Source organism: Dermochelys coriacea, chromosome 24, assembly GCF_009764565.3.
Source record: "Dermochelys coriacea isolate rDerCor1 chromosome 24, rDerCor1.pri.v4, whole genome shotgun sequence".
Lineage (NCBI taxonomy): Eukaryota > Metazoa > Chordata > Testudines > Dermochelyidae > Dermochelys > Dermochelys coriacea.
In genome coordinates this window covers 8,875,384-8,901,778 of record NC_050091.1, presented here as the reverse complement: position 1 = coordinate 8,901,778, position 26,395 = coordinate 8,875,384, and the positions used below count along the sequence as shown (strand labels likewise).

General features: G+C 55.7%; 1 protein-coding gene across 2 annotated transcripts in view; it reads right to left on the bottom strand.

Moving 5' to 3' along the window:
* SEMA6C (semaphorin 6C) overlaps positions 1-26,395 on the bottom strand; it is an 88,739-nt gene that overhangs the window by 27,306 nt on the left and 35,038 nt on the right. For both annotated transcript variants that reach the window (XM_038382722.2, XM_043502042.1), the window contains 7 exons: positions 6,219-6,420; positions 5,626-5,740; positions 4,271-4,328; positions 3,773-3,829; positions 2,806-2,907; positions 1,985-2,075; positions 455-577 (listed from right to left, as the gene is read on the bottom strand). In XM_038382722.2, the coding sequence (XP_038238650.1) occupies positions 455-577; positions 1,985-2,075; positions 2,806-2,907; positions 3,773-3,829; positions 4,271-4,328; positions 5,626-5,740; positions 6,219-6,336 (664 nt within the window). In that variant the 5' untranslated portion in view covers positions 6,337-6,420. The remainder of the gene's footprint in view (positions 1-454; positions 578-1,984; positions 2,076-2,805; positions 2,908-3,772; positions 3,830-4,270; positions 4,329-5,625; positions 5,741-6,218; positions 6,421-26,395) is intronic.

Genomic DNA, 26,395 nt, shown 5'->3' with positions numbered 1-26,395 from the left:
GGGTCAATGTTATCCCCACTACACACGGGGGAAACTGAGGCAAAAGGTGGGGAAGGGGCTTGCCGGAGGTAGTAGCAGAGCCAGGGATAGAATCCAGAAGTCCAGTCTCACCTGCTCTAACCACTAGACCCCCACTCCCCTCCCAGAACTGGGGAGAGAACCCAGCAGTCCTGACTGCCTGCCCGCTCTTCTAACCACTAGACCCCAATCCCCTCCCAGAGCTGGGAACAGAACCCAGGAGTCCTGGCGGCCAGCCCCCTGCGCTAACCACTTATCTATGCTCCCTGCTAGAGCTAAGGTTCCTGCTAGTTCCCTTGATATGAGTCATTTGCTTCCCTGGGACACCTCCAAGCAAATCCTGGCCTGGGGGCAAGGCTCCCGAATACGATGTATTCCTGCTGTTCCCCCGCCCCCATCCAGGGCTTCCCCGCGGCTTCTGGCCCGGCCCCCTCACCTCGCAGCCACTTGGAGTCGTACTTGACAGTGCGGAGCACGGGGCTCCTCTCGCCCAGGCTGCGGTAAATCACCGCGTCACTGGCCTGGAAGTCTGCCACGGTGGCTGAGTACAGGTTCCCATCTGGGAGAGGGAAGGAAGAACGAGAGAGAGTGAGAGGGAGGGAGGGAGAGTAAAGGGAAGATTAGATACAGAGATAAATAAATAGAGTGAGTGTATGGGGATGGATAGATAGATAGATGGGGTGTATGGGGATAGATAGATAGATAGAGGGGGTGTGTGGGGATAGATAGATAGAGGGGGTGTATGGGGATAGATAGATAGGTAGATAGATAGATAGATAGATAGATAGATGCCGTGGCAGCGTACCTGCAAAGAGGGCAACGTTGGTCTGCTTGGCATCGAAGGGGCAGTGGGGGGATGTATGAGGATAGATAGATAGATAGATAGATAGATAGATAGATAGATAGATAAAAAGAAAAGGAGTACTTGTGGCACCTTAGAGACTAACAAATTTATTAGAGCATAAGCTTTCGTGAGCTACAGCTCACTTCATCGGATGCCTTCATCGGGCATCCGATGAAGTGAGCTGTAGCTCACGAAAGCTTATGCTCTAATAAATTTGTTAGTCTCTAAGGTGCCACAAGTACTCCTTTTCTTTTTGCGAATACAGACTAACACGGCTGCTACTCTGAAAGTTAGATAGATAGATAGATAGATAGATAGATAGATAGATAGATAGAGGGGATGTATGGGGATAGATAGATAGACAGACAGATAGATAGATAGATAGAGGGGTGTATGGGGATAGATAGATTGAGGGGATGTATGAGGATAGATAGGTAGAGGGGATGTATGGGGATAGATAGATCGAGGGGATGTATGAGGATAGATAGATAGAGGGGACGTGTGGGGATAGATAGATCGAGGGGTGTATGGGGATAGATAGATATAGGGGATGTATGGGGATAGATAGATAGATAGATAGATAGATAGATAGATAGAGGGGTGTATGGGGATAGATAGATAGAGGGGATGTATGAGGACAGATAGATAGAGGGGACGTGTGGGGATAGATAGATCGAGGGGTGTATGGGGATAGATAGACAGACCCCACACCCCCCAACGTCAGGGTGTCAGAATGCAAACCCCTGTGTGGGTCAGAACTGTGCGTGACCCCCCCTGCAGCCCCAGAACTACCCCCAGGTCCGGACACCCCGGGGGAGAACAGGGGTCCAAACCCCAGAGAATAAGCAATTGAGTCAGCTGAGGGTGCACGTTACAGGACTACGCTGCTCACTGACATTACGCTTTAAAGTCTGTGACCAAACAAAGGGAGAAGCAATTTTCCTCCGTACAGGGCAACCCCTCTGCCTGTGCAATTGTGTATTCAGTGGGGATCAGACCCCCTGTTCTCCCCATGGGGTGTCTGGACCCTGATTGTCACCCCCCCATCCCGGCACAGCACCCGGAGGCTGGCTGCACCACTCAGCCTGTGTCCCACCACCCACCGAGGCCGTGGCAGCGTACCTGCAAAGAGGGCAACGTTGGTCTGCTTGGCATCGAAGGGGCAGCGGGCCTGGCCGTTCAGCTCCTCCCCTTCCTGCTCCAGGCTGCTGATCTGGGAACCAAGGGCCAAGGTGAACTCATGAGCCATGCCAATACCACCCCAGGGCCCTACCGGAGAGCACGCCACAGCGATGCATGGGGCCTCGCCAAGGGAGGGCTGGGCTGGCCTGCCCCTCACAGGCCCTGGGTGGCCTGAGTGCTGCCCACGTAGCTGATGGCCACCCATCACCTTTGATAGGGAGACGCGGCCCATGGGGCCTCCCGCTCCCAGCAGGCATTGCCCCACCCTGACCCTGGGAGAATCGGACAAGGCGCGCTCATACCTGACCTGGGGGAGACTCCAGTCTGTGGAACCCACTCACTCTTTGGCCTCTCTGCTGAGGCTGCCCCCAAGGGGTTGGTTTCTGAGTCCTGGACACCTGGGCTGAGCCCTAGCAAACTCATTTCACCTGGGGGTCACCCAGCAGCCGCCTGCCGGCCCAGCCTTTGAGCCCTGAGCCTGGATTGGAACCTAAGAGCCTGCTGAGCTGGGCCAGCCCCTGCAGCATGGTCGTTGGAAGTTCATTGGAGCCTAACAAGATTTGCCCAGCCATGTGGGCCACCAGGAACAGCCCTGAGCATGTGCAGGGCGCAAAGTGAGAAAGGGATCCAGCCAGCAACCAGTGTCCATCCACCCCCAAGCCCCACTACCTCAGCCCCTGCATGAGCTCAGCTTGGTCCCCGTGGGGCTCTGTGATGCTGCAGACAGACCAGTGCGGGGGACGGGTGGCTGGGGCCCTCACCTTGTAGGTCCGGCACATGGGATTGAAGGAATTTGTCCCGCAGGCGAAGAGGGTCTGATCATTCTTGGGCACCAGCACCTTGATGTAGTTATAGCATTCGTCCTGCGGGGGAGGTAGCCATGATCCAAATTAAAGGGGATTGGGGAAGGAGTGGGGGTCACCTGGCATCGGGGGAGGGGGAGGCATGGGTTTGCCTAGCACTGGGAAGGAGGGGTCTGTGGGGTGGCTGTGGGCTTCCTGGAATAGGGGAAGTGTGATCAGGTGGCATGGAGGGGAAAAGCAGGCGGAGTGGTCAGCTGGCTCTGCTGGGGATGGGGAGTGAGTCACCTGGGGTGGAGCGGGCGTGTAGATCTCCCGGCACCGGAACCTGGGTTAAGTGATGAGTGAGAAGGAAAAGAGACGGGAACAAGGAGATGTCACATTTCCCTAGCCCCTTCCAGCCTGGAGGATCTCAAAACATTTTGGATGCTTGTGCCTAGAGCACCACTGGAATGCAGCCACCCCTGGGGTGGAGGGCAACCTCTGACGGGCATACGGGGCATGGCACAATGCTGGGGGGTGGGGCCCCGAGCCAAACCCCACTGAAGCTGTAGATGTCATGGGCTTTGGACTGGGCCCTTAGAGCGCATCTCCCAGGAAGGGGGGATGAATCTCCCAGGCGCCCAGAGCTGCCCCCGCTATAGGAGCTCAGACACCCATGGGGAATGAGCGACAGGGGATGGATCACTTGATGATCACCCGTTCTGTTCGTTCCCTCTGGGGCATCTGGCATTGGCCACTGCCGGAAGACGGGATACTGGGCTAGATGGACCTTTGGTCTTACCCAGTAGGGCCGTTCTTATGGGCGAGAGAGAGACTCCAGAACTTGCACAGGGGCATTTTCAGACTCCAGCTCCCCCCTCTCCCTGGGAGGCCTACGAGGGAACATCTGTACGGGAACATCTGGAGGTGGAGCCACATTTCTTACCCGCAGCTTCCCACGCATGGCACAGTTCTTCATGTCCTGGGTCTTCCAGGTGAGATGCTAGAGAAGGGGTGTGGGGCAAAGGAAGGGGGTTAGGAGGGGCACAAAGGTGTCCTGGGGGGGGGGAAGCATGGGACCACGCAGGCCTCTAGCTAAGGAAGGGCAGGGCAGGGCAGGACGGCAGCTGAGGTCACAGGCTGCCCTGTGGACAGCTTTGGCCAGCAGCTTTTAACTCTGAGCAGGGTGGGCCAAGAATGCCCAGGCCACTCTTCTAACCCCTCGACCCAGAGGTGAAATAGAACCCAGGAGTCCTGGCTCCCAGCCCCCCTGCTCTCACCGCAGAAGAACACTCTCTTTGCAGAGCTGACAACAGAACCCAGGAGTCCTGGCTCCCAGCCCCCTGCTCTAACCACTACACCCCATTCTGACATGAGGGAAGATTGCCAAACAGTCCCTGCCACCCACCCCCGTACCACAGCCGCGACTCCCCTTCCTCCTTACCCTCTCGGGATAGAACTCCTCTGGGGCCTGGCTGAGGTCAAAGGCATAAACGTGGTCCCTATGGAGAGAGAGCAGGGAACGTGACCATCTCCCGAACATGTGAGGAGGCAAAAGGACCACGGCTGGGGGCAGAGGGGGGTTGTGATGGTGTCTGTGCATCGGTGTCCTGTGCAAGGTGTGTGAGAGGGCTCTGGTTGTGTGAGGGGAGTGCAAGCTGTGTGCTGGGACCCTGCATGGGATGGGAGAGGAGTGCGCTGTGGCTGGGGGGTATGTGAGGCCATGGACACCCTGCAGTTGTGCGAGGGCTGGGTGAGGTGTGTACTGTGCTGGGGGGGCGTGTAGGAGGGGATGCACGCACTGTGGCTGGGCGAGGGGCGCGTGCACAACTGTGGTTGTAAAAAGAAAAGGAGGACTTGTGGCACTTTAGAGACTAACAAATTTATTTGAGCATAAGCTTTCGTGAGCTACAGCTCACTTCAAATGTGGTTGTGTGAGAGGCATGAGAGGTATGTTCTGTGGCTTTGGGGTGTGGGGCAGGGTGTGCACATGCGGTTGTGCAAGGGGCACGTGAGGTGTGTATCGTGGCTGTGGGTGTGTGGGAGGGCTGTGCTCACACTGTGGTTCTGCGAGGGCCAGGGGAGGTTTGTGCTGTAGTTGTGAGGGTGTAGGCTGGGGTGTGCACACATGTAGCTGGGCTGGGGTGTGGGTACAGCTAGGAGAGGGGTGTACGTACACATGACTGGGTAGGGGCATGTACACACAGCTGATTGAGGGACATGCACACATGGCTGATCAAGGGGCATGTGCACACAGCTGATCGAGGGGCATGCACACAGGGCTGGGCGAGGGGCATGCACACACGGCTGGGCGAGAGGCGTGCACACACGGCTGGGCAAGGGGTGTGTACATAGAACTGATTGAGGGGCATGCACATGGCTGATGGAGGGGCGTACACACATGACTGGGCGAGGGGCCTGTGCACACGGCTGATCGAGGGGCATGTACACAAAACTGATCAAGGGGCATGCACACATGGCTGATTGAGGGGTGTGTATACAGAACTGATCGAGGGGCGTGCACATGGCTGGGCGAGGGGCCTGTGAACACAGCTGATCGAGGGGCGTGCACACGGCTGATCGAGGGGTGTGCACACATGGCTGGGCGAGGGGCCTGTGCACACAGCTGATCGAGGGGCATGCACACGGCTGATCGAGGGGTGTGCACACATGGCTGGGCGAGGGGCCTGTGTAAACCGGCGGCTGGGCGAGGAGTGCAGGGGCCCCACGTTGCACGTGAGGTGTGCCGGCGCGATGCCCCATGGGGGCTCTCTCTCTTTCTCTCTCTCTCTCACTCACCGTGCGGCAATGAGGAACGTCTGGTTGAGCCGCAGCATCCTCTGGAAGTCCAGGCCGAGCTGGGCCGTGTCATTGTCGCCGGCGAGGCCTCGGAAGCAGGGGTAGGGGGATGTCGCTGGCGGCAGAGAGCAAGGGCGGCCATTATACACTTCCACCTCCCCCGGCACAGGATCCCCGCCCCAGCACGATGGCCACTAGTGACATCCCATCACTGGCAGGGGGAGGGTAACTGGAGTGGGGACAGCGGCTGAGGGGAACCCCATAGTGCCCTTCATACCTCATCCCCCCACTGATAGACCCTGTTCCGTTCCCAGGGGTTCATTCCAGACTTGGGGAGACACCCCCAGCTGGACACCCCAGCCCAGGCGGGGAACACGCCATTTGCTCTCCCGCTGGTGCGGGGGGGGGGTCCCAGCCACAGGCCATGTGGTCTAGCGGCTGTGGCCACTACGTGGCTCACCCACTGTCCTGTCCAGCAGGCAGCTGACTCGGGCGACCCGAGCGTGGCAGGTCTCAGCTCAGGCCTGTGGCTCGACAGCCGGGGGTTCCCTGCTCCGGGGGGCAGCGTGGCGGGAGCGACCGGGCTGGCTTACTCGGCAGGCCCACGGTGCTGAGGGGAGCGAGGTCCTTGGGGAAGGAGAGCGCGGACGGCAGCAGGCATCGGCCCAGCAGAAGGAGCAGAGCGGCCGCAGCAGGGCAGGAGGGGGGCATCCTCGTGGCCTTCCCAGCCGAGAGCAGAGCAGAACCGGCTGGGCCTTAGGACTGGACCATCGCTCGCTCGCCCATCGGCAGGCCCTGCGGAGACGGGGGCGGGGGGGCATGGCTGTCACTGTCACATCCACCTCGGAGCCCACGGTGCTGGCACCGTTCAGCTCCTCCTCTTCATCTCCAGAACACGGAGGCGCCCCCCGTGCCTCACAAGCCCTCGCTCCACCCCAGAGCCAGGGCGCGGTGGGCAAAGGGGCTGTGCCGGGTGAGCTTCCCACACGCTCTGCCTCCCTGCTGATGCGCTCCAGCCCTGCCTTCCAGACACCCCCTCAACTTAAGCTAGCGCCCCCCCTCAGGTTGCTGCAGGTTGATGCCTAGTGGGGCATGGCACAGGAACGACGGGGTTAATCCCTCCAGAGAGAGGGCTCGAAAAGGAGGGTGCTGTGCAGACAGAGAGGACCATCCGTTCCCTATGCTTGGGGTGCAGGACTGCTGGCACTGGGTCGGGCCAACCAGGCACAGTGGGGAGGGAATGGGAAGCACACGGGTGCCGTGAGCCAGGCTGGGCAGGCTCCAGAAAAGCCGTAAGGCCAAATGGGAGCAAGATGGTCAATCCGCACCCACAACCTCCGCCCCCCCCAAACAACAAAAAATTCATGTAAGGGTCTATTGGTAACAGCAGAGCCAAAAGGTCAATTGGAGGGAGAGGAAGACACAGGCGATTCGCCAGCATTGACTCACTAAAGCCCACAGCATCCCTGCGAAGGCATCACCTCCTTGTTATACATATGGGGAAACTGAGGCAGGTGGGAGGCGGGTGTGTGACTGCCCCAGGTCATACAGCCAGTCAGCTGGAAATCTTGGGAAAGAACCCATAACCACTAGATCACACTCCCCTTCTCTAGAGCCCAGAAGCCCTGACTCCTACATCCTTGCTCTAACTATTGGATTACACTCCCCTCCCAGAGCTGGAGAGAGAACCCAGGAGTCCTGACTCCCAGACCTTGTAGCTTGATTCTTATTTACATTAAGTCTCCTTCATGCCCCTCTGGCAGCATAAAGGGTCCATAAAGGGAGCATCAGCTTAATTTACCCCTGCTTTAAGGCCTCTTCATTTTGCTCTGGCTTTCCCAGCCCACCCACACCCCACGCTCTAACCACTAGACATCACGCCCAATGCCAAGGGGCCCTACAAGCAGCCATCTGGGATTTGGGGATGCTGAGGACTGCTGAAAACTCAGGCCTGTTCCAGGCAGGAGCACAGAAAGCCCTGCCCAGGGTGCACCCAGAATACCCGGTCAAGGCGGGTGCTCTGGGAGCATGGGGTCAGCCCCAGCGGGGACAGGCAGGGGCATGAACACTCCCCCCAAACCCTCACTTTGTCCTGCGGGCTGGAGCTCTCTCCAGGCCAGGTTATAAAGCGGGTACCAGACCCCGACCCGGCCCAGCTCGCACATGGGGCTGGCAAGCATTAGGGACCAGCAGCTGGAGCAGGTGGTCGAGTTACAGTGGGAGCTGCAGCCTAAGATCTGGGTTGTGAGGGGAGGAAGGGAGAGATCAGAGGGGGGAGAGCGCGGGGGGGGGGAGGGAGGGAAGTAACCCCATCCTCTCCCTTCCCCCTATGCCAGGTGACCCACACCTCTTCCCCAATCCCCTTTCATTTGGATCATGGCTAACCCCTTGCAGGACAAATGCTAGAACTACATCAAGGTGCTGCCGCATGAAGTAGTAATAACAACCCAGATACAGCAGCCCCACTGTAAAAGCTGTTCCAGCCCCACTGATACTGGGCCGTGTGGAAGGCACATGTGTGTGTGAGTGTATACCTGTGTGTGTGAGTGCATGTGTAAGGGGTGTGTGCTATGTAGACCCTTGTGTGTGTGTGTGTAATGGTTGTGTATACCAGTGTGTGTGCATGCCTATACGTGAACAGGTGTGGGAGATGCGTAAGGGGGTCTGTGTATAACTGTGTGTGTGAGGTATATAAAGTGCGTGCGTGTGTGTATCTATTTTATATGTGTGTAAGGGTTTATATGTGTGTAAAGATTGTGTGTGTAGACCTGTGGGCAGGTATGAAAGGGGTGTGTGAGTCTATGTATAAGTGTGTGTGTACAGGCTGTGAGTGAGGGGTGTATAACAGTGTGTGTGTGTGTGAGGGAGTGTGGGGGTGTGTAAAGGGAGTTGTACAGGGTGTGTGTGTGAGGGGGTGTGGGAGTGTAAAGGGCTGTGTATGAGGGGATGTCAAGGGGAGGTGTATGGGCTATGTGTGTGGGGGTGGAGGGGTATAAGGGATATGTGTTCAGACTGTGTGTGTGAGGGGATGTATGGCCTGTGTGTGGGGGAGGTGTGGGTGTCTATGAGGGTGTATAAGGGCAGTGTGTGTGAGGGGGTGTAGATGGGCGGCGTGTGTGAGGGGTGTGGGGTTGTACAAGGACTGTGTGGGAGAGGGGATGGGAGGGTGTATAAGGTGTGTGTGTTTGAGGAGGTGTGGGAGTGTATAAGAGGGGTGTATGGGCTGTGTGTGTGTGTTTGTGCAGGGTGTGGGGTGTAAAAGGGGTGTGTGTACAAGGGGGTGTGTGAGGGGTGTCAGGGTATACATGGACTGTGTGTGAGAATGGATGTGAAGGTGTATAAGGGCTGTGTGCGAGAGGGGGTGTGGGGGTGTATGAAGGGGGTATATAGGCTCTGTGGAAGGGTGTACAAAGACTGCGTGTGTGTGCGGGGTGTGGGGGTGTACAAGGGCTGTGTGTGAGGGAATGTGAAGGTGTATAAGGGCTGTGTGTGAGAGGGGGCGTGGGAGTGTATAAGGGGGGTGTATGACCTGTGGGGGGGGGTGTACAAGGACTGTGTGTGTGAGGAGCATGAGGGTGTAAAAGGGGTGTGTGTACAAGGGGTGTGTGTGAGAGGTGTGGTGGGGACTCTCTCCAGCTACACACCCCAGGAGAGCCATCCTCTGGGCTGCTAATTAGCAGGCCCTGCCCACTGGGCCCCCCCTGGGTGCCACGGGCAGCCAATGCCCCGGAGCAGAGGCAGGTGTTGGTGTCAGCTCAGCGCGGCGCTGACGGGGGCTGACGTGGGTTGGCTCCTGCGGGAGCCTCAGGGAAATCTCTCCAGTTATTCCAGGATGGAGCTCAGCGTCCCCGGAAAGTCACCGCGGTGAACCCGAGATAATTCCCCATCCTCCGGGAGGGAGGTGGCAGTTCTCACGCAGGCAGGATGCCCCCGGAGGGCTTCCCAGACCACAGGCAAGGGGGGGTAGAGACTAGCCAACTGGGGGGGGGCATGGGGGTGCTATTGCAAAGCCCAGCTCAGCAGCAGTTTGGAGCAGAGCCCCAGATGGATGGACTGACAGACTTGTTTTAAAAGGAAAAACATGAAAACAAATTATTTTCCGGACGAGTGTTTCCAGCTCCCCCACCCCCACTAGACCCAACTCTAGCTCCTTCCCAGCACCGAAAATAGAACCCAGGAGTCCTGACACCCAGTCCCCTCTCCCTGCTCAAACCATGAGAAACCACTCCCTTCCTAGAGCTGGCCATAGGAACCCAGGAGTCCTGACTGCCAGTCACCTGCCCTAACCACTGCTCCACACCACCTGCTATCTCGGCGCTGCGCCCTTTTCCCTTTGGGCCATGGGAAGAGTCGGAGACCTGCCCTGGGAGGGGGAAATCGCTGACAAAGCCCAATGAATGCCCAACACAATGGCAGAAAACAACAGTTACAGCGAGGCTTGTGGGGTGAGCTGGAGGGGACCCGTTCCAGGGCGGTTTTCCAGCCAGGAGCCAAGTGCCAGGCTTTATAAATAACCTGGCACGGTCATGCCGGAGTGGTGAGCCGTGATTAGCCGTGATTATGCCGGAGTTATAGGGAGTGTCACCTGGGGGGGCAGTGGGGCTGGGATCCTGGCTCGGTGCAGCAGGGGTTAGCCACGCGGGAGCGGGGACAGCACTGGGGAAGGAAGGAAGGAAGGAGAGAAAAGAGGAGGAAATTAGGCACTAAGGACAGAGAGATGGAGGGAGGCTGAGTGGAGGTAGAGAGAGAGGAGGAAAGGGGGGGAGAGACAGAGCGGACCAGGGAAGGAGAGGGAAAGAAAGAAGGAGTGGAGCTGAGGGAGGAGAGCTCAGCCAGGAGGGGTGTGAGTATGGAAATAACTGGGATGAGAGTGTGTGCAAGAACAAGAGTGTGTGTGGGTGTGTGTCAGTGAACGTAGGAATAGGAGCATGTGTGAGTGTGTGTGTATCCAGGCAGCAGGATGCATGGCGTGGGGTGTGTGTGTGTAGCTGGGCAGGGACAATGCATGGAGGGGATTACCTGGGACGGGGTGATGCATGTGTGTGTGTGTGTGTGTAGTCAGGCAGGGGCAATGCATGGTGTGTGTATGTGCAGCTGCGGGGGCAATGCATGGGGGGGTGTCTAGTTGGGAGGGGGCGAGGAACAAATGGAACACCATTTCAAGGACACAGCCCCGTAGCCATGTGCGAGCTCCAGCTCTGGCTCCTGGCGCGGCCAGGCTGGGATGGCGCCTGCAGTCTAGATGCCAGGCCCTGGCTGATCAGTCCTGGCGCGGTGCTGGCCATGCTGATGGGCCACCCGGGCTGTGGGCTCTGCAGTCCAACAGCAGCACCTGCTGAGTGGGAAGGGCTGGAGCCACTCACCCGCCTGGATCCTGGAGAAGAGAACCTGGGCTGCAACCCTGGCCTCCCTTTTGCTGTGAATCCCAGAGTGCCCCTGGGCACGGGCCCCAGACTGCCCCTGCCCTGTGAATCTGCCCCCACACAGAGCCCACTAGCAGCTGAGCAGCACAGCACCCACCACACCTGGGTGCCCGGGGTTTGGTCTAGGGTCAGCCCCCCAACCTCCTGTTGCTCTTCACCTCCTGGATGCAGGCAATATCTGTGGGAGTGCAGACGACAGCTGTCATTCCCATCACCTACACGCTCCTGCCATGTATCCATCCATCCATCATCTACGCGCCCATCCATGTATCCATCCATCCCCTCCATCATCTACACAACCCGCCATAGATCCAACCATCCCTTCCATCACCTACACACCCCTCCATTCATTCTTCCATCCATCTGTCCAATGCCATAATTCCCTATATATATACATCCATTGTGACTCACAGCTTTCCCTTTCTCCCTTCAGTCTTGTGCCACACACACATGCCCTTCTTCCCTCCATCCATTCTGTTCTGTACATACTGCTCCATTCCCTTCATCACTGTCCGTCCAGTGTCACATGTACCGTTCATCATGAGACGTACCCCTCCCTCCATTTCCATATGCACTCATCTAAGCTACCTCTCAGGATACCTGCTTCTCCATCCATCCATCCATCCATCCATGCATCCATCCAGTGCCATACGTGCACCTCTCTCCATCCACCTATTATCCTACATGCTTCTCTACCAGGATGGGTTTTCCTGGAGAACCTACAGGCATCAGGATCTGGTCCCTGTGTCTTCACAGCAACCTAATTCTTGCTCAGATGGGGAGCTGGGGTGGGGTGTGCGTGGAGGGAGAGCAGGGGCTGGGAAGAGGGGAATGATTTGAGCTCACCAGCAGGTTTGCTAGTCCCAGCACCCCATCCCCTCCCATCAGCCCGAGCTCCCTGCTGCACTGCTAATTATGACGAGCTGTGCCATCCCAATCACCTGCTAATTGGAAGTTGGGACTGATTAGCTGGGAGCTGTAATTTGATTGTGATGAGGCACCGGGTTAGAACAAAGACAGGCTGCCAGGCGGCTCTGCAGGTCGCTTTTTTGGGCAGTAGCCGGGAGGGGCTGGTGCGGGAAGAACCTGGCCCCCTGAAGACGCCCTCCAATGTCGGGCGTCATTCTCAGCCATGCCCCACTACTCCTTGCCGTTTACTCAATGGAGCCGATGCATGGTCCCCCAAAGTGGGGCGGGGGGACCTGGACTCTGGAGCGGAGGGAGGTACGGTCAGTTGGCTTGGATTCGTGATCATGAAGAAAGCTGAACTGATGCACAGGAGCATAAAGTGCAGCCAGGAGCCCTTTGCCAACAGGGGAACACCCAGGCCACATCAAAAAACTCCATTCACGCCCAGGTCCGGTTGCTCAACCACACTTATCACCCCCCACAGCCAACAAGAGGCCCCAGGCTCCCAGTGGATGCAGGGGACCTGGGTTCTTATCCCAGCTCAGTCACCTGCTGGATAACTTTGGGCTGGAGAACGCTTCCTCTCTCCGCGCCTCAGTTTCCCCTCCCCTGCATCTGTCTATTTAGCTCGGGAAGGCCTTGGGGCAGGGATTGTCTCTTGCTCCACATCTGTCAAGTGCCCGGCACAATGTTGCTACCATAAGGTAACTAAGCCATTGTAAAAACCAGGAAATCCTGATTTAAGTCACCCTTAAACCACCAGCTGCAATTTCTCCCGAACCCTGTTAATTGCCCTGCAGCCCATGAAATGGAGCAGCTGCGATCTCAGAGCCAAGAATTAGCAGCAGGAGCTGGGGAAGCCATTGAGCTGCATGGTTTCTCTGTTTGCATCTAAACTGCTCCCTGGTAATAGGGGGAGATGGATGCAGCAAACCTCAGGCCCGGCTGGGAATGGGCCGTTTATTGGCATTTTCCAGGAAGTCTCAGCAGGGTCCTGAGGGAGGCTCACTGCATTTTGCTTTTCTTGTCTCCCAGCGCTTGTTCCTGGTGATTGAGTTACAATGAAAATACACACTGCGCCGGGGTTGATCATATGTTTCACTCGTGAGTGACTCAGATGAGAATTCGCACCCCTCCCCGCTCCGCCAAGCTCACTGCCTGTCAGCAGCCAGGACACCAGAGAACGCTAGTTATGAACCTCCAGACAGCACTGAATGAGGGGAGAGTCAAATCACTCCATTGACATGGCTTGCCAGCTTAGCCGTACGTCACTGCCTGGAGACAGCCGAGCGCCTAGGTTACCATCCTGCAGAAGCTTTGGTACAGTTAGGACGGCTTTACTGTTAACCTTGAGCAGTGATGCCTAGTGGGTGGATCGCTACCCTGGGACTCAGGAGACCTGAGTTCTAGACCCACCTCTGCCACTAGCCTGCGGGGTGACCTTGGGCACCCAGTGCCTCAGTTTCCCCATCTGTGAAATGGGGATAATCGTACTGATCTCTTTTGTAAAGTGCTTTGAGATCTGTGGAAAAGAGGGAGCTGTTAAAGGGTGTCAGAATGCACAGAGCTCTCCGTGGATCCGGTCTGATTTCTTTTAAGAGAAGCATGGCCGTAGCTGAGATCCAAGCCCCAATGTGCCAGGCGTTGCAAAGACAGAGCAGGGAGCATCCCTGCTCCAGAGGGGTCCCAGCCCAAACACAACAAGGGACGGGAAAGGCAGGAACCTTATCCTCATTTTACAAACAGGAGCTGAGGTCTGGGATGCCTCGGGGGTAACTGCAGCTTGTGTGGACATCCCCAAGCTAGCTTTACTCTAGCAAAGCTGTGGCAGGATGGATTTCAGCGTGGGCTAGCTGCCCAAGCAATTACCCAGTCGGTGGGGGGACTTGCGCAGCTGCTGCCAGGGCTTCTCTGCTCTAGCACCTGAGCAAGCCCCAGGAAATCTAGCTGGGGTACGTCTACATATGATGCAATCAGACCCCACGATTGCAGTGTCGCCATAGCCTTAGGATAAGACAAGAGACAGCAGGTGGAGACAGCCGGGGGAGCACAAGGAAACCAGGAGACAATATTGGGCTAGCACGATGGGCAGTGAGATCTGCTTCTGCAGAGCTGGCCAGAGCCCTTCCCTGGATCCCATTACGATGAGGAGCCGATACTGATGGGAGGCTCCAAACCAGGTGCCATGAAGCCAGCACAATATATGAAAAGCCGGGAATTTCGCAGGGGGGAAACAGACCGCAAAGCCGCATTTTTAATAGAGACTGAAAATTAATTTCTTCCACAAACTCCGTGACTCGACCGGCACCATTCCCAGAATCCCAGCGGGGCGCACTCAGAGCTCTCCTTTGTCGGCGCGGCCCAGGAGGTGAAAGGGAGGCCGGGGCGGATTTGATAAACTTGACGTTCCAGCCGATTTATAATTAGACTGATGGGGAAGGGGCCCTTTTATGTTTTCAACACCATTTAAAAATAGACAGTGAGTCACATGGAGAGAAGGTTTCTTTTTATCCCAGGGCAGAGAGTAGCCAGCACTCAGCTCTCCCGGCTGCGGCTGGCCCAGACCATGGGCTGCAGAGCGATACACACCGGGGGATTGCAAAGGTGGGCAAGGATCATTTGTCACACTTGACAGATGGAGAAAAATGAGGCTGAGAGATGGGAAGCGACTTACCCAGACACATGCAGCAAGGAATCAGCAGAGTTGGGTGTCTTGAGTCACCATCCCCTGTGCTAACTACTAGATCACACTGCCTCCTATGGCTGGGAATAGAACCCAGGCGTCCTGGCTCCCAGTATACCCTACTCTGACCACTAGATTCCGCTCCCCTCTCACAGATGTGAAGAGACTAGCAGTCCTGACTCATGGTCCCTCCTGCTCTACCTACTAGGCCACGCACCTTTCCAGATCTAGGATTAGAACCCAGAAGTCCTGCTGGTCAGGCCTACTCAAACCCACTAGATCCTACAGAAAGCCCTCCAGAAGGTAGGGTAACCTGCCCCCACGAGTCAGAACTGGAGACAGTTTTTCTCTTCTAAGCAAAGGCCTCTCTGCTTTGGCTCCCCGCATGGTACCCGGGGAGGAGCACGGACCGATCTCAGTCTAGCTCTGCAGGGCGGAGGAGGTGTTGGGTTTTTTCCCCCCGTTGGGCCATAAAAACGTGTCACAATTTTAAAGCCCAGCCAAAGGGAAGGGAAGGGCGGGGAAAAGCACAAATGCGAAGGACGACCCCCCGATAGGCTGAGAAACTGTCAAAACGGCAGCGCCGTCACGCCATCTGTCTGGGAGAAAGACACCTGCCTGGGTGGCACTATAGATAGGCAAGGAATGAGCCTGGCGCAGTGATAAATGGGAGGGCTGCCAGACAGCGGTGGAGGGAGACAGGGTGGCTCCGGCGCATGGGGACAGCTCACGGGGCCTTTCACCTCCAAGGCTAGGGCTGGAGATTGCCCACTGGATCCTTGGGCTCCTCTGTCTGTCTGCATCTGCTGTCTCTTGTCTTAGACTGTGAGCTCTTTGGGGCAGGGACCGTCTGTTTGTTCTGGGTCTGTACAGCGCCTAGCGCCATGGGGTCTGGGCCATGACTGGGGCTTCTAGGCACTGCCGTAATACACCTAATAGATAACGTACAGCACTTGGCACCATGGGTCTGGGCCGTGACTGGGGTGCTTAGGTGCTACCATAATACACCTAATAGCACCATGGGGTCTGGTCCATGACTGGGCCCCTAGGTGCTGCTGTAATATACCTAATAGGTAATGTACCGCGCCTAGCACCATTGGGTCTGATCCATGACCAGGGCTTCTTAGTACTATCGTAATACATCTAATAGATATTCATAATAACCGAGTAGCAGGCAAACTTTATCTTTGGGAGGGTCATTGCCTTCCATGGAAATGATTAGATGGGGCACAGTCATCCTCTTCCATGGAGGCCCACCCTTGGCAGAGGAATCAGGGTGGCTGTGTGTATTGGTGGGTGGGGCACTAGGTTAGGCTGTGGGAGCTGTGAGTTCCAGACACAGCCCTGCAATCTTGGGCCACTCACTCCCCCGCTCGGTGCCTCAGTTTCCTCTCCTGGGCTGTGTCTATTTTGACTGCAAGCTCTTTGGCGCTAGGGCAGTCTGTGTGTTTGTACAGCGCCGGGCACAATGTGCCCCCCAACCCCCCAAATATGCTATTGCAGTACCAATAACAAGGCCCTGATTTTTCAGAAGGGCTCGGCCCCCACAGCACCAGTGGGTGACAACCCAGCTCTGACTATGCCCCCTGGTGGTCAGGCACCGCAGAGAGGCCAAGGATGGAATGGGCCATGGCATGTGAGCTCCTCTCCCTGCATCACAGGGCAACTCACTGGGGCAGAGCCAGGGCATTCAAAGGACCCACATACGGTTCCTAAGATCTGCCTGACCAAATCACACCACCGGGCAGTAGTTTAGCACCCATTCTCGTCATACGATCGGGTCTTTTCACCAGCTGGGCCTATATCGCAATATACCCCAGCCCAGCCAGATGAGCATCACCCCATCTCCCAGCACAGATCACCCAGCCCGAGCAGGAAAACAGCAAACCACCAGGGCCAGGTTAGAGAGACAGGCCTGGAGCAACCCTTCCTGGGGAGTGAATTCCAAGGGCAGCCCGCCATACAGCAATGACAATAATGCTTGTCTCCCTTATCAGGGATATTTGCACAGCCCCGACGCATTATGCAACGTCTCCCCGCACAATCCGCCACCCCTGCGGCAATAGAGATATTTACCCTCTCAGCCAACGTGCTGGGGATTTGAACCAGAGACCACTGAAGCAAAACGCACGAGCTGCTACGCTTGAGCGAAGGCTCCCGAGGTGAGGCGAGAAGAGACACAGCTGTGCCAGACCAGGCACAAAGGGGGGAAGCTGCAACACACACACCCCAGGGGTTACGCAGCCTTTGCACCATGGCAGTGCATGGGAAGAGCCACAGGGGTGCAATAATCCCACCACACACTTGAGGTCTGAGCTCTTCCCTGCCCCCTGTGGGCGCCGGCGGGCCAGCCTTTCCACAGCGGGAGGGTTGGATTGGGCCCACCTGAGCTTGGCCACATTAATTCAGGGCAGACCAAGCCCTGTGTTACGCTGGCGGTCAGATGAGATGATGCCAACGGTCCCTTCTGGCCTTGGAATTCAGGCCTCTGGTTAAACAGGGAATGAGGGAGGGCTGGAGGCTGTGTGTGCATGTCGCAGGCGTGCCGGGGTGTGTCACAGGCGTGTTATAGGCACCACGGGGTTGTAGATGGCTAGACACGACCTATAGCAATTGGTCACTCGGCTCTATAGGGATCAATTAAACTTTCTGAGGACACCATTTATGAACCCTTTATAAAGAGGACCCGTTGGGACAGGTTTCCCCATGCCCGATGGCGCCGCCAGGGCTGTAGCCCCCATTGGCGTAAGCTGGCAAAGCTCCATTGCCATCAGCTGAGGGTGCAGGTGCTGGCATGAGGCCTCTGAGGCTGTGCCTCCTCCCACCCCCAGAGTGGGTCCTGCTCCCCCCCACCAACCTGAGCTCTCTACAGCTGCCAGCTTGCCGGGTGCCATCCTGTGATACTGTCTTGCCTTCCAGGTGGTCCTGCGAGGGGCTCCAGGCAACTGGCAAGGGGGCAGGGAAGGCATCAGAGCTGGAGGGAGGGAGGGTGCGCAGACAGGTTGGGTTGGGGGTGCCAACGTGCGGCTGGCTTGGCTGCTCTGCCCCGTTGAGACCCAAACAGGAGGCCACGGATCGAAATCCTCCAGGTGCTGAGGAGTCAGTAGCTCTGGCCTCAGTCCAGCTCCAGTTATTGCTTGTTGCCGTGGCCTGGACGTAGCTGCTTTCCAGCAACCGGTGGCTGGGATCCCTAGGCCAGTGACTGTGTCAGAGCTGCGGAGAGAACCCAGGAGTCCGGGCCCACCCCGCAACAGCCGGTCTCACCCTTCCCCCCCACCTCTCCCTCTCTCTGAATCCATCAGTTCTTTTTCCGCTCTATTATTTTTAAAGAAAGATCCCAGCGCTGCTGTCGCTGCCACACGCGTCATTAGCGCGGTTAATTACACTGCTGCTGAAAAGCTGGGCTCAGCCTCTTCCCCTCGCCCCCCGGCTTCCCCCAGCCCCTCGCTGGCATGGCCCAGCACTCCTGGAACTCATTCTGTGAGCATGGAGAGCAGGCTTTGGGCCGCTAGAGGTTATGGGATAGGGACTGGGGTCTATTCTCAGGCTCTGGCAGGGGACTGGGGACTAATGATTAGAGCAGGGCCCGGTTCTGTTCCCAGCTCTGGGAGGGGAATGGGGTCTAATGGTTAGAGGAAGGAGCTTGGGGGAGCCCGGATTCCTGAGTTCTAGTCCCAGCTCTGGGAGGGTAATGGAGTCTAATGGTTAGAGCCAGGCGGCGGGGGTGGGGGGCCAGGACTCCTGGGTCCTATTTCCTCACTCTGCCAGTGTGGCCCTAGGTGAGTTGCTTCCCTCTCTCAGTCCCGCCTCTCCCACCGAACAAAGGCTGTTGAGACACAAACACCCTCTCTAGGGTCCTTTCCTCACATTGCAACAGCTCAGCCCCCAGGAGGGGCAGCTGCAGAATGATGCTTAGCAGGCACAAGGCTAACGGGCAGCTACCCCACCTGTGGGTCTGGTCCCTGGTGTCTGTGACCACAGGGTAACAACCATGCACAGTGCTTGCACAGTAACAAAGATAGCCCCGGGACCTGTTCCCACCTTCAAGCTGCCCCGGTCTCCCAAGGCAGCTTCTCCCATCCAACAGCATGGGAACATGATGGGGACAAAGGTCATAGCCCTGCAGAGGGAAGATTCATCTCCTCTCCAGTGCTCAAATCCCCATAAAAAAGAAAAGGAGGACTTGTGGCACCTTAGAGACTAACAAATTTATTTGAGCATAAACTTTCGTGAGCTACAGCTCACTTCATCCCCATGGCTCCCTTATCATCCCCGAGAGGGGAGATGGGAGCCTGGACTGCAGTTTCCAGGCCTGACTCTCGGAGGGGGTGTCCCATTCCTGCATGTGGGACAGGGACGGACATGGGGATGGGAAGCTGCTCTGAGCCCCCTTTGAACACCTGTATCCAGGCAGCCCAGCCAGGATATAAGTTAGAGCAGTCCCGAGGTGGCTCTAACTTACTGTGTACTTCCATGATCCCTTCGGGGACAGAGAACAGCCAGAGCGCAGTGTGCTCTGACCACACTTCCAATGCTGGCGGGGCTGGGAGCAGGGGCTAGCAGCAGGGCTGGTGCACAGAGAGGCTGTTTCCACCCACTCCAAGGTCCTTTTATGCTGCCAGGGTGGGGCAAAGAGGCCAGAGAATTGCCCCCCCCCCCGCGCATACCCTCATCTCTCATTCAGCAACATTTTGTGGTTTAATGCAAATTTAATGGCAGACAATTAAGCTCTGCGTCAAAGAGGACCCAGCCAGTAACAACCGCTCCCGCAGGCCCGTTCAGTGGTAATTTGTGTCAGCCTCAAATTGGTGCTTTGCTGCAATTTAAATATCATCTCTAACTGCGGATGCGTCACCTGGGCTGGGAACTTGTAGAGAAATTAATGTGCCACAGGTAGAGAAGTGGGCTGCATGTCTGGGTGGGGTGCTGATCCCCACCGCTACGGCAATAAACAAGTGGAGAGTTCTGGGATTTATCTGCTAAGGTCCTCTTTCTCTCCATTTAACTGGTGGGGAAACTGAGGTACACCATAATTTAAATATATATATATATATATATATATATATATATATACATATATATATATATATTTGGAGGTGGGAATAGAAGCGGGTCTCCTAGGTCCCAGTTAAGTGTCCTGCCAACACGGCTACCCCTTTCCTACTTTGGTTTACAGTGCACCTGAAAGCCCCCTGATCACACTAGGCAGCAGGGCAACCAACTCCTTACACACCTGTCTAAAATGTGTAACAAAAAACCAAAAACAAGAACTGCCTGATCATGGGAGATTTCAGTTTGAGTGACACAAACCGGAGGTCTCATGCTGTCAGCTGTGAAACATCCTTGGAATTTCTAAATATTATAGATTGCAATTTCCTAACTCAAAACACGTTGCAGCCAACACAGGGGAATTCTATATTAGACCTTGTCTTGACAGATAAAGAGGAACAGATCACAGACCTAACAATTAATGGTAACTGAGGTATAAGTGATCAAGACTTGATCACATTTATAATGTACACACAGAATAAAGTCCAGACCAGCAATAGATATACTTGGTGCTTTACAAGGGCCAGTTTCACAAAGTTGAAAACAATTATGAGCCAGATTAGCTGGGAGGAATAATTTAATCAGAAAAATGTGAACAATCTTTGGGAATTGTTTAAGAACGCTTTAGTGGATGCCCAAGAAAACACAATTTCACAATCAAGGAAGAAGGCTGTATTAGTTAAAAAAAAGCCAATAGTCTGGTTTAGAGGGGAAGTGAAGACAGCTATAAAAATAAAAAAATAATATATATAAAATGGAAAAGAGGGGAAGTTGTTAGTAACAAAATTAAATCAGTGTGACGAAGTGGGACTGTTCTTAATGTTTCCTCTGAATATTGTGGGGGTGCCTCAGTTTCCCCTATGCAGTTCTTAAGTATGTGGGTGGTGAGATAAGGGTGTATGATCATTGCAGAGCCCTAGAGGGCAGGTGTGTGCAGGGGTCTGGACACAGAGAATGGCCGACACCCTGTTTCCTGGCAACTGATGGCCTGGCCCTTCCCCCTGCAAGGTGAGAGCTGAAGGGTTGGAGAACAAAGGAATCAGGTGACCACCTGGCCCGGGAAAGGGACAAAGCCCAGAGGAGGAGGGGCTGGAGAGTGAGGAAGTTGGGGGCTGGCTGGGGACATGGAGTGAAGTGCAGACATGGTTGTCTGACTCATTGCCCCCCAAAATGGACCCAGCTGAGGGGTCCTGTTCTCTGCACCTACAAGCTCTGGTTTAGACCGTGATCCTGTTGTCTAATAAACCTCTGTTTTACTGGCTGGCTGAGAGTCACGTCTGACTGCAGGGTTGGGGGGCAGGACCCTCTGGCTTCCCCAGGACCCTGTCTTGGCGGACTCGCTGTGGGAAGTGCACAGAGGGGCAAAAGATACTGAAGGCTCCAAGGTCAGACCCAGGAAGGTGAAAGTTGTGTGAGCTGTGTGTCCTGAAAACAGTCTGCTCACAGAAAGGAGACTTCACCAGAGTCCTGCCTGGCTTTGTAGGGAGCAGTTCCAGAGCATCACCCGGAGACTCCGTGACAATCAGAAGCTAGGAACTGTAGCAAATTGATAAGGGAAGCAAAGGACACAAGGAGACTGCTATGTCCAGCAGAGTTAAGGACCATAACGAGTTTTTTAGAGTATATTAGGGAAAAAAAGAATCTTAACAATGATACTGGTCCATCAGTAGATGGAAATGGTAGAATTATCAAGAACAATCCAGAAAAAGCAGAAGTGTTCAATTAATTTTTCTATTCTGTATTTAGGAGAAAAACAGAAGATAAGACTCTTATTTCCACTAGTATCTCTGGAGGATAAACAGCAGCTACTAAAGTTAGACATTTTTAAATCGGCAGGTCTGGATAACTTGTATCCAAGAGTTTTAACAGATCTGGCTGAGGAGCTCGCTGGACCATTAATATTGCTTTTCAATACATCTTGGAATACTGGGGAATTTCCAGAAGACTAGAAGAAAGCTGCTGATGTGCCAATATTTAAAAAGGATAAATGGAATGACCGGGTAATTATAGGCCTGTCGGTCTGACACTGCCCCCTGCAAGATAATGCAGTGGCTGACATGACACTCGATTAATAAAGAATTAAAGGAGGGTAATATAATTAATGCCAATCAACATGGGCTTATGGAAAATAAATCTTGTCTAACTTGATCTTTTTTTGATGCGATTACAAGATTGATTGATAAAAGTAATAGTGTTGATGTAACAGACAAACTTCTGTACAGTGTTTGACTTGGTACTGCACGGCATTTTGATTAAAAAAGTGGAAAGATATAAAATTAACATGGCACAAATGAAATGGATTAAAAGCTGGCTAACTGATAGATCTCCAGATGTAATTCAAAACATTGAGGGGGTGTGTTTCTAGTGGGGTCCCACAGGGATCAGTTCTTGGCCCCACCCTATTTAACATTTTTATGAATGAAGAAAACATAAAATCATCACTGATAAAGCTTGTAGATGATGCAAAAATTGGGGAAGTGGTGAATAATGAAGAGGACGGGTCACTGATACAGAGTGATCTGGATCACTGGCTAAACTGAGGGCACATGCATACATCTAGGAACAAGGAACGCAAACCATACTTACAGGACGGGGATTCTGTCCTAGGAAGCAGGGACTCTGAACAAGATTGGGAGGGAAGGGGGGTCCTGCTGAATGTGAGCTCCCAGTGCGATGCTGTGGCCAAATGGGCTAAAATCCTGGGATGTATAAACGGGAATCAGGAGTAGGAGCGGAGAGGTTATTTTACCTCCGTATCTGGCACTGGTGAGGCCGCTGTTGGGATCTTGCATCCAGTTCTGGTGCCCACAGTTCAAGGATGTTGATAAATTGCAGAGGGGTCAGAGAAGACCCCCAAGGATGATTAAAAGGTTAGAAAACCTGCCTTACAGCGACAGACTCCAGGAGGAGGTGATTCTATTTAACTTAACAAAGAGAATGCTAAGGGATGACTTGATCACAGTGTATAAGTACCTAAATGGGGAACAAATATTTAATAATGGGCTCTTCAGTCTAGCCGAGAAAGGTCGAACACGATCCAATGGCTGGCAGCTGAAGCTAGACACATTCAGACTGCATGTTTTTAACAGGTGGGTTATTAACCATCAGAACAGATGGTGGATTCGCCGTCACTGACCAAGACTGGCTGTTTCTCTAACAGCTCTGCTCTAGGAATTCCTTTGGGGTAGCTTTCTGGCCCGAGCTATCCAAGACGTCCGAGTAAATGATCACAATGGTCCCCTCGGGCCTTGGAATCTGTGACGATCCAGGCCCCAGGGCGCCAGGCGCTGGACAAGCATATAGTGAGAGACAGAGTGCAGGCTCCTCAGGGCGGGAAGGGAAATGGAGGCACCAAGAGGGAAAGTGCTTTGCTCAAGATCAGAGCTGGTCAGTGGCAGAGGTGGGAAAAGAACCCAGGTGTCCTGCCTAGCACCCTGCCTGGTAGGCCACATTGCCTTGTCTACGGGCTGGCCTTTCAAGACATCACTGCATTAGGCCAGCAAGGCCTCTGGGAGGGGAAATGACTGAAAAGCATCCAGGGGTCAGCTGAGAGTGAGCTGAGAGGGTTTGAAGTCGGGCTGCTCGGGCCGGGTTATGGAGATGCCAGATCTGGGGAGATCCCACCTCTGGCTTAGCGTAGAGGCTGTGGGTCAACCTATAGGGTAGAGGTGGGGGAGAGCAGGGGTTTAGCTGTAGCTTGAGCTAAAGCAATGGTCGTTCCTCTCCACAGACCTGGGTTTAAATCCTGCCTGAGGGTCACAATAGAGGGGCGACCCATCAATGGGTCAACCAGCAGGGACCCCTGTGTCCGGGCTGGAGCTGGCAAGCACAGCAGCTCCCCCTGGCTCTAACCCTGCCCCACTGATCCCTGGTTTCCACAGCCCTTAGCATCTCCTCAGTGACAAAACGAACAAGCCGGGACACAGCCCCCTGGCCCAAGAGGCTGCGGCTGGGGCTGGGGAGGCACGTATCACCCTGTGTTTTGCAGACCACAGCAGCCTGTGGCTCCATTGGCTGCTCCCAGATGTGGCCAAGGAGCCTCTCAAACTGCCCTGCCAGGACTGGGGAGCGGGGGGGAGCCCTGGGCAAAGGGACTAGGCAACTCCCCCACCACCCGGCTGTGCTGTGGTTTATTCTTCCGTCATTGCTATCCCCCCCAGGGGAGGAAGACACAAGCTGCCCTCCCCGGCATGGGGTTAAGGTGGGACCGGCTCCCACTTCCCCCCAGCAGGCCAGTGGGTGCAGGCTGGTCTCGGCCAAGGGGTTGGCTTGGGAGCCCCATTTCTGAGCATCCTGCAAGCCCCTCCCCCATTCCCTCTATGGGGCTGTGTCCCCGGGGCTGCGATTCCCCCCACCCCCAGGCTCTCTCCGGGTGATGGAAGAGAATCCTCAGGCCCAGTGGGCACCCGCCCCTGCTGTGTGCCGCTGGGCATCGCGATGAGCATCATGCACCCACCGGGCCAGGCAGACTGATGCCAAGGTGGGCACAGGGGGTGCATGTGCTCAGCCTGCAGAGAGGTTGCTCAAGGCAAGGCTGCAGCATGCCACCCTTTCAGCTCTGAGCCAGTGACCTGGTGACCTGGCACACGAGGTCACCGTGCCGCTCAGGATGGCTGGGTGGCCGGGCTAAATCTGCCACCCTAGGCAACGGCCCAGAAATCTGCAGCCCCGGACAGCTGCCTAGCTTGCCTGTGGCTAGCACAGCCCCTGGGGCACTCCGGGCTGGGCACGGGGTGGGGCTGGGAACTCTGCCTTTGGGCCAAGGAGGGAGAGGGCTCCCCCACGGTGGGAGGTTTTCCATGCCCAACGGGACAGATCCCAGCTGCCAGCCCTGGTGTCTCAGCCCAGTGGGGTGAGCACTAGGGAACCCGGTCTGGGTCTCTGTGCCAACCTGGAGCTGCATCAGGATGCCATTCTCCCCCCATCAGGCTGCCCCACAGATCCCTCCCATTCCCAGCTCTCCAGCCCGTCGCCCGCCACCTCCTTCCTAGCTATTGCGCAGCAGCTGGGACCCAGCCAAGCCCTCCAGAGGCCGCTCGACTTCCCGGTGCCCAGGGCTTTTCCAGAAACGAGCCGCCGTTCAGTGTCATGGCCTCACGCCGACCCAGCCGGGCGGGGCACAGCGCCAGGGGAGAGGGGCAAGGCGGGGCTGCCTAATGCTGCCGGCAGCCCACGGGGATGCGCCAAGCAGCCTTGGGCCGGTGCCAGGTGCCGGGAGAGTAGGGGATGCCACGGCCTTGGTGCAGGTGGGGCTCAGCGTGACGGGACGGGCGTGGAGGAGGGGCATTTGATGGGCACCCGTCACTAGGGCATGAAAAGGGGCAAGAATGCAGACCTGCTTCTCGGCAGCCGCTACCCTGGCTGGGAGGGGGGAGACTGCTGGGTGGGGCTGGGAGTCAGGGCTCCTGGGTTCTAGCCCCAGTTCTGCAGGGGGGCGTCTAGTGGCTGCAATGGGGACAGGCTGGGAGCCAGGACTCCTGGGTTCTATTCCCATCTCATTTTAACGCTGTGGGAAAAGAAGAAATAAAGCTTTTAAATGTTCCTGTTTACAGATCAAGGCTCTGACGCTCGGCAGCTCAGTGTTGCAGGCTGGAGACAAGCGCAGGGAGCGAGGGGTCGGTGCCCGTCATGTCTGCGAGGCTGTTGTCCCCAAAGTCCCTCTCACAAACAACACTGGCCATTAAGCACGTTCCTGCTGGCAAAGGCAGTGAGAGTTCCACCTCCCCACACACCCACGCTGCAGCCCCCCGCCAGGGGCCAGGAGAACCAGGGCCGCTGGTCTCAGCTACACTCTGGGCTGCGGCGCTAGGGAACAAAATCTGCTCGGACCCCAGGGCCAGAGACAGGTGGAGGAGATGCAATGGGCACACCAGCTCCCTCTGCTGGATGGAAACAGAACTGCTCGCCTGTGTGTCAGATTCCCGTCACTGCTAACGGGGATTCTCCTTCAGCTCTAGCTGGGGGTTGGGGCTTTTGACCCCTAATTCTATCCTTCAGTCACCATGAAGCTCTCAGCAGCCCCTCCCAGGACCTCAAGATGCTTAAAACACACCCAGGGGTCAGGTCTAAATCCAATATGGAGTCAGGTATAAATAACCCTGTATCACAGAGGGGGAAACTGAGTCACAAGAGGGCAGAGACTTGGCTTAAGGATCACACAGCAAGTCAGTGACCGAGCTGCAAATAGAACCCAGGAGTCCTAGCTCCCAGATCTAAGCACTAGCCCACACTTGCCTCCCAAAGCTGGGGACAGAATCCAGGAGTCCTAGCTCATTGCCTGATCTAACCACTAAACCACATTCCCTCTGAGCTCTTTCTCTGCTCCAAGTTCTACCCATTCCAATGTCCCTTTCCTTTATTATTCATATCACAGCAGCACCAGCCCAAATTAGGGCCCTGTTGCGTCAGGCGCTGCACATGCACCTAGTGAGAGACACCCCCAGGGCTCCGTCGCAACACACCAGACAGACAAAAGGCAGGAGGGGAAACCGAGACACAGAGAAATGACGTGACTTGCCCACATTCACCCAGCAGGCCAGTAGCAGAGCAATGAATCAAACCCAGCCATCCTGGCTCCCAGTCCAGTGCTCCATCCACTAGGTCACAGAAAGTGGGGTCTAGCTCCCACCCACTGCAGGCAGCTGCAATGCCCTGACCAATACGCCCCACTCACCAAGCAGGCACCAAGCAGTTAAAGGAGCTAATG